General features: G+C 45.7%; 1 protein-coding gene across 1 annotated transcript; it reads left to right on the top strand.

Annotated features, from left to right (window-relative positions):
• Positions 1 to 1270: 1270 nt before the first annotated feature.
• On the top strand, positions 1271 to 10752 carry LOC105293646 (urea transporter 2). Its single transcript, XM_023530908.1, has 8 exons — positions 1271 to 1418; positions 2129 to 2318; positions 2641 to 2769; positions 3643 to 3835; positions 6450 to 6597; positions 7182 to 7316; positions 8440 to 8489; positions 10552 to 10752. The coding sequence occupies exons 1-8, from the start codon at positions 1271 to 1273 to the stop codon at positions 10750 to 10752; spliced, it is 1194 nt and encodes a 397-aa protein (XP_023386676.1).
• The last annotated feature ends 1627 nt before the right edge of the window (positions 10753 to 12379 follow it).

Here is a 12379-nt window from a genome sequence, read left to right as displayed (position 1 = left end):
AGTAAAAAGCAAACAAACCTTGCATGGCTTAGGCAGCTTAATAGTTTATGAGCAATAGCATCCAAATTCCTTTCTTTGCACACCTAAGAGTTCTCCATATGGTATGAGAAACTACCCTGGATTTGGGGATCATGGGCAACTCACTGCTTCCTCATCTAAAAGATTTAGGAGCTGAGCTAAATCAAAGCTTGTTCATTAAAAGTCAGTCAGTCTCTGGACTCCCTAAATTCCTGTTTACTTAAGGATGTGTATTTTTTCCCCCAAAAGGAGAGCCCAAATTGGTTCATAACCAGTAAAAGGAAAAAGGGCCTTTCCAGTTGCAAAATGCCATGATTCTGAGCTTCCTTAAGTGAAACAGGAAAAACAGATATTCCAATGCCAGCCTTGCAAGAAATTTGCTGCTCAGGGGCCGGGGGAGAGGTGTCCTAATTGATGATGTTCTTTCCTTCCATCTCCAGTGTTTGGGAAAGCTGAACACCAGGAGAGACAAACAAAAGACCCTTTTCCCTATCAATACCAGAAGCCCACGGTCGAGTTGCTGGTGAGTAATGAGTGGCCCCCAATTAGAAGCAGCACCCCACAATCACAGAGTTTGTGGCAAATGAGGGATCTGAGGTCCAGAAAAGGCATTCTCAATTTAGGCAAACTTTTCTTGAATTCATATTTCCAGGAACATAATATACCTGGGATAAAAACGTCTATTTTTCACAGTTTACTTTATAAAGTTTCATATCCCTTTGATTCGAATTCTCCATTTTTCATCTTCATCTAAATCTGGCACTTAAGCATGTAGGTAACAAGCTGGTGCCAGTTTTCAAAAACAGAATCTTCACATGTTCAATTTTATGGACAGTTACATTTTAAAGGCTAGACATACTGGGTGGGGGGGGTGGTATTTCTTCTGGAAAGAGTGTAGCATAGTGGAAGTAATGGGTTTTTTTTAAAAGAATCTAAAGATCTGTGATTAAATGTCAATTCTACTGTTTGACCTGACCTCTGCAAATGAGAACCTCTCCACAGAATGAGAATAAAGGTATTGTCTTGATGTATTTCAAGGCTGTTGCTCATATCAACTGAGGTAGCATGATAAACAAAATAAAAGATAGTCTAGTCTACAGAAACATGGAGATGAAATAGAAATTTCACTAAATGCCAAATGAAAATCTTAGCTTAGTCCCCGAGTGAGCACAAACGCCACTTCTCGGCCTGAGAAGCACAGAATGTGGGCGTTTCTTGCCTGTCTCCTGTCGCTGGACAGGATCTGGACACCATGGAGGAGAGCTGTGAGATAAAGGCGGAAACGGGCATCTCCAGGACTTCCTGGATTCGAAGCTCCATGGCCGCCAGCAGGAAAAAGATCAGCGAAGCCCTCTGTTACATCACAGGAGAGATGAAGGAGTGTGGAGAGGGCCTTAAAGGTAAAGGTTCTATGAGAGCAGCCCCTGACCCAACCCCGAAAAAGGTCACCTCCATTCGTCCCTCAGGAAACACTTTGCCACGGTTCTCCTTAGACTAGACTGAGTTCCGTTTCCATGGTCTTTCAAAGATGGAACAGACAAACAATCCCTTGGGATGTAAACACGGAACATAATCGATGCTCTCATTGCTGAGCATCAGTTATGCTTTCTCAATGGTGCCACCAGAATGCTGCAATCAGGCATCTTAGCACTGGCATGCTAGATCCAGCATTCTAGAAAAACTGCCTGCCCTGTGGACGGATGGCTCCCAGGAAAACTGTGTCTACTATTCCAGAAGGTTCTCTTTAGCAATTTCCCCATGGGTTTGACACTCTCTGTGCAGCAAGAGAGTTTTTTTTCTGGGTCCGTCTTCTTAAAAATTCATGCTACTCTCACAGGGGCACAGATAGTTCAGGGTACCCACTGCTTGAAAAGCAACCGAAAGACCACAACCAGCTGGCGATGAGTCTGAAGAGTTTTCTGGGCAATCAAATGCCCTCTGAGTTTCTTGGTCTACCTTCTTCTGTGGCAAGTGATAGCGGGACGCTCGTTCCCTGTGAAAACCGCCTTGGGTACGGGGCTTCCCTCACACCCTCCTCCCACCCTCTGGGACCTGGTCTAGAGCCGTCACACCTGAGCATGAACTGACTCCCTGCCCGGTCCCATTTCAGACAAATCCCCAGTGTTCCAGTTCCTCGACTGGGTCCTCCGGGGCATGTCCCAGGTGATGTTTGTGAATAACTCCCTCAGTGGCATCCTGATCGTCCTTGGCCTCTTCGTCCAGAACCCCTGGTGGGCCATCTCGGGCTGCTTGGGCACCATCATGTCCACTCTGACAGCTCTCGTCCTGAGTCAGGACAAGTAAGTTCCAGGGGACCAGGGGCCAAGCATGGGGCAGAGGTCACTCCCTGTGGGGACCATTCACCACCTTCCCATGCCCTCACTGCCTGACTTCCAGCTCAGAAACCCCTCAGAATAAGGACACTAATAACTAAAAACAACCATTCCCTGATTGTTCTGTAACAGCTACGCGTCATCTAGGGGGATGTGGAGAGGGGCCATCTGTTTGAAGGTGTGTATTGTCAGGCCCCAGTTGACAAAAATCTGACTCAGAAGGAAAACCAAGAAGGCAATGCCCCTGTATTGGGAGCCCGCACTTCACCAGCTCTGCTCTCCCCGGCAGGTCGGCCATCACGGCAGGGCTTCATGGCTACAACGGGGTGCTGGTGGGGCTGCTGATGGCCGTGCACTCTGACAAAGGCGACTATTACTGGTGGCTTTTGCTCCCAGTCATCATTATGTCCATGTTTTGGTAAGTCTGCTTCTGAAACTGTGGGTGCATATCAGGGGCTGCCAACCTTTTTATCCCAACTCCATGACAGTCTATCTAAACTCGCCTTTTAAGTGGCATTTACTTACCTTGCACATCAGGAAACTCCACTGGAAATGATTGCTGATGTCATACAGTGTCAACACCTTGTTAGGTGGCCCATCGACAGTATCTCATCACCTACGTCCTTTACTCTTACTGATTTTAAGACCTAAGGGTTTCCTAAAGGGAAGGAGCTGAGGTGCACAGAGGGTCCTGTTAGTTTCTAGAAACCTTCACGTGCCTTCCGCTGCTACCTCTCCCCACAGTTTTCTCTGTCCTTGGGACCCGTGAGCAAACTGGGACAACCTCCCAGTGTAGGCTGGAGGCCTAGGCACTGAGCAGAGACCTCAGAGTGCCAGGCCCCAGCTCCTCCTTCCCCCACAGAAATCATAGGGCACTCCGACCATGAGGCCCCATTCTCTCAGCTGCTCAACAAACATTTGTTTAATTAATTAATTAATTGATTGATTAAAGTGATTCCCTTCCCTGTCACACCACCAACCTGGCCTCTCTCCTAATGCCTGGGCATGGAGCTATAAGACTTTTTAAGGAAGTTCTGTGACTCCTTGCCTTAGGACGTCCCCCAGAAAGCCCTCCTTCCGAAGTTGCATCTGGGCATCTGCTTTGTCTATTCATTGTACCGGGCACAAGGAGGGGGCCCAGGGAAAGAGCTGCTCAGGGCCAGTCAGGGTCAGAGAGAGTTCCCAGCAGGTGGCTTTCTCCAGGAAGGGGCAGAAAGCATCCTACTCCTGCTCAGTCTAGTGTCAGGGTTGGGGGCTTCTTGAACAGCATCTCTTGTGCTTCTGCCCTCAGCCCCATCCTCTCCAGTGCCCTGGGCACCATCTTCAGCAAGTGGGACCTGCCGGTCTTCACGCTGCCCTTCAACATCATGGTGACCTTGTACCTGGCGGCCACGGGCCACTACAGCCTCTTCTTCCCCACGACGCTGCTGAAGCCTGCATCCTCCGTGCCGAACATCACATGGTCGGAGGTCCAGGTGCCCTTGGTACGTATTGTGGAAGGTGGAAGGGCAGCATCTGTCCACACTCAATGTTAACGTGGCATTTATTTATTTTGCACATCAGAAACTTCCATGAGTAACAATTACTATTAATAATTATACAGTGCAAGTCACCCTACACACAGTGTGTCATTAGCCACCATCCCTTTCTTCTCTCTTTTTAGAGCTATAAGGGCCATTTCTGGTCCCACCCAGTCATAGCACAGAGGAAGAAACTGAGGCCAAACGGAGACACTGCCTGAGATCACACAGCTAATTAGTGAAAAACAAAGTCAAGACTAGAACTGTGGCCTCCTAGACCCAGCTTCTTTCTTTTTTCCTTTTTTTTAGTCTTTTTGATACTTTAATCCAGCTTATGCTGTGTATTTTCTTCCATTCAGTCTCATTGAATTGTTAAAGATATACACATCACACTACCATCTATTGGTTAGGAAGTCTCTGTTCCAACTTCTAGAGTTGATGCCTTCGCTCTCTGAAGCATGCTCACATTTTAAAGCAAGAAATATATGTATAACAGAGCTTTTAAAGTTCTTACAAGTGCTCTGTGCATGATGCTGGCCTCTGGAAGTCTGCCAAGATAATTACTAAGAAGCTACACCGAAAGCATTAAATCAGCATGGAGAAATGCGCCCATAGTCTCCTTATCTAAGTGGACATGGTCTCTCGGAGCTCTCCCTCCCCCGCTTTCTGTTACAGTAAACAGCCCCATGGACCAGGCTCACTCTGGAACTTCGTAATTGGCAATTCGTCATCTAACCACAAAGCCGCTGTACTGTTGAAAGAACTTCCAAAAATAATGTTGCCTAGTTTCTCTTAGCATTTCGTAGTATGCAACGGCAGGGCGTAGTAGAAAGGGCCTTCTTTTGCACTAAGCGTCATTATTTAGGAAGGTAAATATTTGGGTTAGCCCCATCCTTGTTGGTGTGTGTGTGTGTGTGAGAAAGAGAGAGAAAGAGGGAGGAAGGGAGGGAGGGAGACAGACAGACAGATAGACAGACAGACAGACAGACTTCATGAGCCAGAGGCAAGCAAAGCGCCCTGTTGGTAATTCGCTCCTGAGGCTTCCCTTTCATCAGTATCTTTGGAAGGCAAAATTGCTCTAATCAACATGCTATGGGGAGATGATGTTTAAAAAGGCAAGTTTTAGATATTTTGCATTCTCCATCCTACATTTTCAACGAAAAGATATCTAGGAATTTTGTAGAAATGGAAAAAAAAAAAACAGAGGAATCTTATCCAAATATTTCAGAATCCCAAAGTTCTAGGAAAGAAAAACTCAATTTTGGGTGGTGGTTCTTTAAGAGGAAACTTTCTAATCAGTTGAAAGGATTGTGGTAATGATTAATATGTTTTGTCTTTTGACTATTTTAATTAGAACCTTGAGTTTTAGGGAAACAAGTGGTAAATGTCGGAGAGATGATCTGAAACTCTCAACTGTTTTGGGGCCTCATGAGCTCCTCTGCTCTAGTGGCCACTGGAGAGACCGCCGAAGGATGGGACCAGCCGGGGACTAAATTACCCAGCGCCACTGCCTCTGCACAGAACTCTCTCATCTGTCCCGCCTTTCCACCTCACGGCGATGTCAGAGCCACTGGGGTCACAGGAGACTGAGTCTGGAGGGTTAGCCCACGAGGCCCACCCACCGGCTCTTGCAATGTCCTCCTGTCTCTGCACACCCCCAGGGGGCAGAGTCTTCTCAGAGGATGTGGGCTGACAAAGAACTGCCTCATCATCATATTTACACATGCCAGCCCCAGGACACTCTGCTTCTCCCCAGCTTACTGCCCAAGGGGTCAGACAAACCCCAGTGCACCCTGGCCTGGCCCAGATCTCCTCCTGTGAACACTTTCTCAGCTCAAGGGCATTGGCCTAACTTCCGAAACACAGCATCCAATCCCAGTTGCTGTGGAAGCCTGCAGGCCCAGGATCCTTTTGCCGAATGCCACAGGCCTGGACCCTGGCTTCATCAATCCCTTTGTCATGCATGGAAGACCCTGCCACCTGGAGACACCTGGAGGCCTGCATGCAAGCAGGCTGCTCATCTATCAGTCACCATATGATGGTTTATCAACCAAAAGAGTAGAGGCTACAATAGTACCTTCTCAGGGCTTTTATGTGAATCTTAGTCCGTTGCTCACCCAGGCCAGACCAATGTGACTGTAGCCCACACATGTTGTTCTTAGAAACACAAAGGACCATTTTTCCATCTCATAGGCTTCTAGTCATCTTTTTAGCTTAAAAAAAAAAAAAAGTTACAAGATTTTTAAAACCCAACTTTGATGGGACATCTATGACTTTTCTAATGAATAATACACTCGTTTGAAAAGTTTTCAGTTTCTCTTCACTAGAGGTTGAATGCCTTTCACCCTTGTTTCTACATTAAGGAAACTTAAACAACCTAACCCCTTACTGTTCTTAGAGCTCAAGATTACAACAGTAAAGCTTGTGTTCCTTTTAGAATTAACCTATTTGAATAACAATACCTTGGAAATCTGTTACAAAATGTTAGTATGGAGGGTTTGGCACCAAATCTTTAACAGCCAAGGTTGCTGTTGTCTCTTTCTCTTTATAAATGCATGTAATCCTGCTGTGCCCACAGCTTTTGAGAGCCATCCCTGTTGGAATCGGCCAAGTGTATGGCTGTGATAACCCCTGGACTGGAGGCATTTTCCTCATAGCTTTGTTCATATCTTCGCCTCTTATTTGTTTGCATGCTGCGATTGGATCCACCGTGGGGATGTTAGCAGGTTAGTGTCATTACTTCTCCCTTATTAATGGGCCCTAAGGATGTCAGTGCCTGGGGCCAGCTTCCCTCCTTCCGTTGTACCATATTGTTTTCTATTTGGGATGCCAGTGCCCTGCTCCCGGTGAGCAAAAGCTCCCCTCAAGAAAGGCTTTGATGTTAGCCATTTACGACTTAGTATAAATTTAAAATTTGGGAATTCTTTCAGACATGGTTATATTTTAAATCTTATATTTCATGATAATAAGCAGGAAGTGTTCTCCATTACAGAACATTAAGATATCAATGAAAAGGGAAGTTTTCATTTTTGTCCAAGAAAGGACCATCTCGGCACTGCTTAAATCAGACTGCAGAGGCCTTACTCAAAGTGTCTCTTCTATTTATAAGAGCTTCACCACTAATATGCACGTGGTCTGTGGCCATTTGTATCCTTTGGATGTTTTTTTAACTGAATAAAATCAGACGTTCTTTTTTATAAATACCTAAGAGGATAACTAGTCTGGGCTTCGAGGACCATGGCGGGTCTCAGAGCTGGCGGGGCGCCCAGGAAACCCCAAACCCAACACGGATGCCTGCCTTCTCTCACAGCGCTCACCATCGCAACGCCCTTTGACCCCATCTACTTTGGCCTGTGTGGCTTCAATAGCGCCCTCGCCTGCATCGCGATAGGGGGCATGTTCTACGTCATCACCTGGCAGACGCACCTCCTCGCCATCGCCTGCGGTAGGTACTGCAAATGGAAATCCTTTTCCACCAAAAATTATGGCTGTGTCCACCCTCTCAAGGAAAACCACCTAGTAAAAATTCTGCCAATCCTTCAAAGATAAATGGGAGGCTTGTTTGCTTTATAAAAAGGATTTTTGCTTAAAACTGTTTTGAATGGTTATTTAGTGATTAATACATTAAAAACTATTTTCACTGAACGCAAAGGGTTCAGCCACATGCAGATATATTTTTTTTAGATGGAGGTGGTTTGGTTGTTTATGGGCTATCTCCTATGATTGCTGTTTTTCTCGCTGGTGATTGGAACTAACTGACAGAGCAACTCTTATGCAAATTAATCATTAGATTTGAGGTTGGGCAATTTACATCAGTTACAGCGATTAACCCTAAGCACACAAACATTGACCATAAGACCTTCTGCTAGTTGTAGCCAAAGGTCCTACGGTAGCTTACATTGTAGGACGTGATCGGGATTACTACCAGTACCTCTCTGATAAGATTGACTATGTTAACATCCTAGGGACACTTGGGATGCTTTTTGTTGAAAAACTTAAGGGTCCAGAAGCAAAGCCCGATTCCACTGGCCCATTTTGATGGAACATCACCTCTCACTGGCACTTAGCTCTTCCCGATAGCCAGCCTAGTGGTGCCCTCCCCATGCAGAGCCTAGAAGATGAGGCGGTTGGTGTACTCGGTCTTCCTCATACCTACAGAATACTGCTCCTCCCCGGAAACCCATATTATATTCATAACTCGTAATGAAATGTACCAGCAGGGATGTCGATCTGGGATTTACTCGCCTTGGCTGTATAGTAAAATTTGTATTTATGGTTTATGCTGCTAAATATATTCCTTTGCTAGAATGCAAGGTGGTGGCACCCATGAGAACCGTAACAGCTCAACTCAGCCCTTCTTAACAAAGTTCATCTGCTGTCTTAGCTGTGCCGGCATTTGCATGGAATTTAACAGTTTTCTAAGCTGCCAAGCAATGAAAACAGGACTCGGTTTTTTTTTTTTTCAATCTAAGAGATAGTGTTTGTGGCATAAAAGGTACAGGGAGAGACTATGTAGACAAAGCTTGAGGCACTGTTAGTCACTTGACTATTTCTTGATTCTTTTCCAGCACTGTTTGCCGCCTACCTGGGTGCTGCCCTGGCTAACATGTTATCTGTGGTGAGTCCACGTGAGCTAAGAATGTGCCACAACACCTTTCCTGGTGTCGTCTTGGCTCCCAAAGTCAACACAAAACCCCTTCTCCATGAAGCCTTCCCCAATTCATCCCTCTTGTCTCAAATCACACAACTCACCTCAGCACCTGCTAGACGGGAGGAGCTGGGCCTCAAAAGTTTAAATGTCACTTGTTGGTCAATCAGATCCCATTGTCAGTGGGCCAGCGGAGCTCCTTATAGGACAATTTGAAGAGCGTTATCTTATAAATCAAACTCCTTTCTGATAGAACTCTAGTTCTATCATCCTCTAGAACTAGTTTTAAACCTTTAATTTATCTATATGTTTATAGATCATCTGCCCAACTAGCCCATGGGCTAGTGTACATCTTTTTTTGTCGCATAGCAACTAGCACGAAGTCAGGAGGTCGTGAGGGAAGGCTTCAGGGAAGATAGGGAGCCATGCCCCAGCCAAGCCTGAGAGAAACCAGAGCTGGTGGCTATGGGCATGAGCAGCAGTCTGAGAACCACTTTTCTGTCTGAGCCTCAGTGTGGGGTGGTGGGTGAGGTCAAGAGGCACCATGTGGCCAGCCCCAGCCCCTCTCACACACAGAAAGGGTCCCAGGCCCCAGTGTCGAGTGCTCAGTGCTCAGCCTGCAGTTGACGTCTCCTCCTTTTGGATAAAGGTTCAAGGGCACATCTCACATAGGCGATGAGGAAAAGTTCCATTGGTCCTGCGGGTAGAGATGGAGGTGGGCATTCTACTCTCAGCTGTCTAAATCTCTCCTTGGTGAAGTTGGGCAGTTTGGACTTAGCATGGGAGGGAATTTTCTAAACAATAGAATTGGTCTTCCCTGACACCATCCCGTGTCCCCGATGGACTAAGTCCGTCCTCAAGCCCTGTCAATTTTTGCACACGCATCTACTACATGTACCATAGAGTACTGGGATGACTTGGATACACATCGATTCTTTTCGACCTTCGGCCTGGGTGCTCCTTCAGAAGCACACAGTTATATTCTTACCTTTATCTCTAGTACCTATTACAGTGCCCAGCATGAAGTACGTGCCCGAGAAATGCTGAGTGAATGAAACCCTTAGGCAGTGAGCACCACCATGGGGAACATTAGATCTGGGGCTGAGTAGCTGACCATCAGAAACATTGACGAGGTTTTTACTGCTTATAATAAAATGATGTTTGGGGGAGAGGGGGTGTGATTCGATCTGCCTCGTAGCGGAATTTGCAGGCTCTGTGTTAGCAAGCCATCCATTCAAGTTATTCCAAATGAAGAGTGGTGAGGGCTAGGTTAAAATCTTCAGCACATCTTAAAGAATAAAAAACAGGTCAACGTCTTGAGAAAGAGAGCTGAGAATGATAGGAGAACCCTTGAGAAGAGAGGTAGTTATTCTCCAACTGCAGCTCCTGAGACTAGGATGTCTTATCTCTTCCTCTGCTCCATGTCCCCGTGTCTGTCTGTGATGGGTTTCTGCCGCTGCAAACAGCCCCCAAACGACCACCCAGCACTGATTTGCTCTTTAGCCCCTTCAGATCAAGAGCCTCTGGACACAGTCTCTGTGCCTCTGAGTTCAAATTCTCAGAAGAGGGGATTTTATTCCCAGGTCATCTGCCTATTGGAAGCCGCCTGTCTGCAGTATGATTAGCTATGGCCAAAGAGAAAAGGCCTTGAACTACAAAATGATTGCCAAACCATTCCTTCAACAGGGGCTCTGGGAGAAGGCAGGAATGGCCATTGGCCATTGTTCCTTGAGTTGGGGGTATAGGCTGGCCAGATAACCCAAAACAAAACATGTCTCCTACATAAAGGCATATTATAATAGGGTTCCAGTGGCTGCATTTTGAAGTATGTGTGTTCACCTGTCACACTGCAGACTGACACCATTGGCATGATTTTATTTATATTTGTTATAAATTAAGTATTATTCCTGTCAATGCCCACAAAGTATCCCTTCCTCTCCCCAGAACTGGAGGTGTTTGCTAAGGACTGATGACACAGGCACAAGCCTCTGGTGTAACCAAGGTCTCTCTTGTGTTCCCTCCGGCCCCCCAGTTTGGATTACCACCCTGCACCTGGCCCTTCTGCCTCTCAGCGCTCACCTTTCTGCTCCTGACGACCAACAACCCTGCCATCTACAAGCTTCCACTCAGCAAAGTCACCTACCCAGAGGCCAACCGCATCTATTACCTGTCCCAGGAGAAAAATAGAAGACCATCAACCATAACAAAGTACCAGGCCTACGATGTCTCCTAAATTTCTCCTTTCTAAAACATATCACTATAAATTCAGGCTTCAGCAGGCTGTGTAGGTCCCCAGCCTGAAGGCCACATAAGCTCTCCTTCTGTCTGTTCTGTGATTCTCCTCCAAAGCACGCCTACACCCGTTATTCTCAAGCATGGGGAAATGTGTGTGTACTCACTATTCAGGAACCTCTCCGTTCCAAGATGCACAACACTTATCAAATGTATGGTTAGTTTAGACTTTGCACAGCTCACTCCATAAGAGCTTTCTTTCAGGGGAATCTTCCCTCTTCTTCAAGATAAGCCACATTTTAAAAAGAACTCACCAAGAAGGAGACAGAGCTTGGTGACTTGGCCATCCAACTCAGTCATTTAATGTAGCAATACACAGTGTCATGAAATATGCAGAAGGTAAAAGGCTGGTTCTGCCCTAGCTCTGACACTAATGAACTCCTACCATCTCGGGTGAGTCCTCCCCACTCTCAGCCTCAATTTCTTATTGGTTTCATGACAAGGAGGGACTCTATAATCCCTTTCACCTCAGAAGTGTTGATTCATCTCTCTCTCCTGTAAACTGATGAAATCAGCATGACCAGTAATTACTTTGAGTTAAGTAAGAGATGGAAGGGTGACCTGGAGAAGAGGCAGAACAGTTTCAATGATCTATGGAGATTTATTCTTGAGTCATGAGATGTTCTCCAGACTTTTGGGTTACAAACCTAATTCCCTGAAAATGCCAACGCGCCTACTTTACGTAACAGAAATATTTCTGGAAATATCATAAGATGAAAATTGATCTTTTCCAACATTCAAATCATATTTTAAACAAATGTGTTTCCTTTTGTAATAGTTATAAACATACTCTATTAAACTGTTAAGTTTGCAAGTTGGAATCAGGGTTTTCTTGAAATGGGGCTCACCTACATTGCCAAGTTGAGGGGTTTTCCACAGTTAAGCGTGTGTCCAAAAAGAGATGAGGATGAGTTAAAAATTCTCAGAAGAGGGTTTGGTTTGTTTACAAGGGGAATTAATTATACAGAAGTGACAGTGGTCTTTGTTTCTGTTTGAGTTAAAGTACAGGTTGTTAACAAGCCATCTCACTTTTTAGGGGATAGTATCCTAAAAATATGGCCCATTTCGTAATTTAATTATTCTGGTTATAGCTTTGAACTCTTAAACCACAGGATCCCATTGTAGGAAGCTACGTGGCTTAGCTTTTCTACCCCTCCTCCGGAGGAGAGTAGATGAACCTCTTATAGCACCTCTGTGGGACCCCCCACCCCGATGTACAATTCCAGTTTAGCATCATTGGGTAAGGATATAAGATGGGGGATATAAGAAGGAAGCAAGGGAGAGGGGACCAGTTCCTCTATAAATATAGCTTTAAGGAAAGAATTATATTTGAGCAAAATCCATCATATAAGAAAAGCTGGTGTCTACATTTATCTTTTTTTCTCTCTGCCCTGAGATCCCAGCCATGTCCTGCCAGCCCAAGAGCACTGGGCTGCCCATTTCTCTTCCAGATTATATTTTGCCAGTTATGACTTCTCCATGAAAATGGAACACTTCTCTCTGGAAACAAATTCCCCACGTAGGAAAGGGGAGCAAGTCACACTTCAGAGGCTACCTCTGAGTCTGTG

Source organism: Pteropus vampyrus, unplaced genomic scaffold, assembly GCF_000151845.1.
Source record: "Pteropus vampyrus isolate Shadow unplaced genomic scaffold, Pvam_2.0 Scaffold3, whole genome shotgun sequence".
NCBI lineage: Eukaryota > Metazoa > Chordata > Mammalia > Chiroptera > Pteropodidae > Pteropus > Pteropus vampyrus.
The sequence above is the reverse complement of the archived record's forward strand: the minus strand, read 5'-3'. Positions and strand labels throughout refer to the sequence as shown.

Excerpts from the sequence above, each read along its gene's own strand:
- LOC105293646 (XM_023530908.1), top strand. The coding sequence starts at position 1,271 with ATGGAGGAGAGCTGTGAGATAAAGGCGGAAACGGGCATCTCCAGGACT. Across the intron at positions 2,319-2,640 it reads CTCGTCCTGAGTCAGGACAA|GTCGGCCATCACGGCAGGGC; the intron begins GTAAGTTCCAGG and ends TCTCCCCGGCAG. Across the intron at positions 3,836-6,449 it reads CGGAGGTCCAGGTGCCCTTG|CTTTTGAGAGCCATCCCTGT; the intron begins GTACGTATTGTG and ends CTGTGCCCACAG.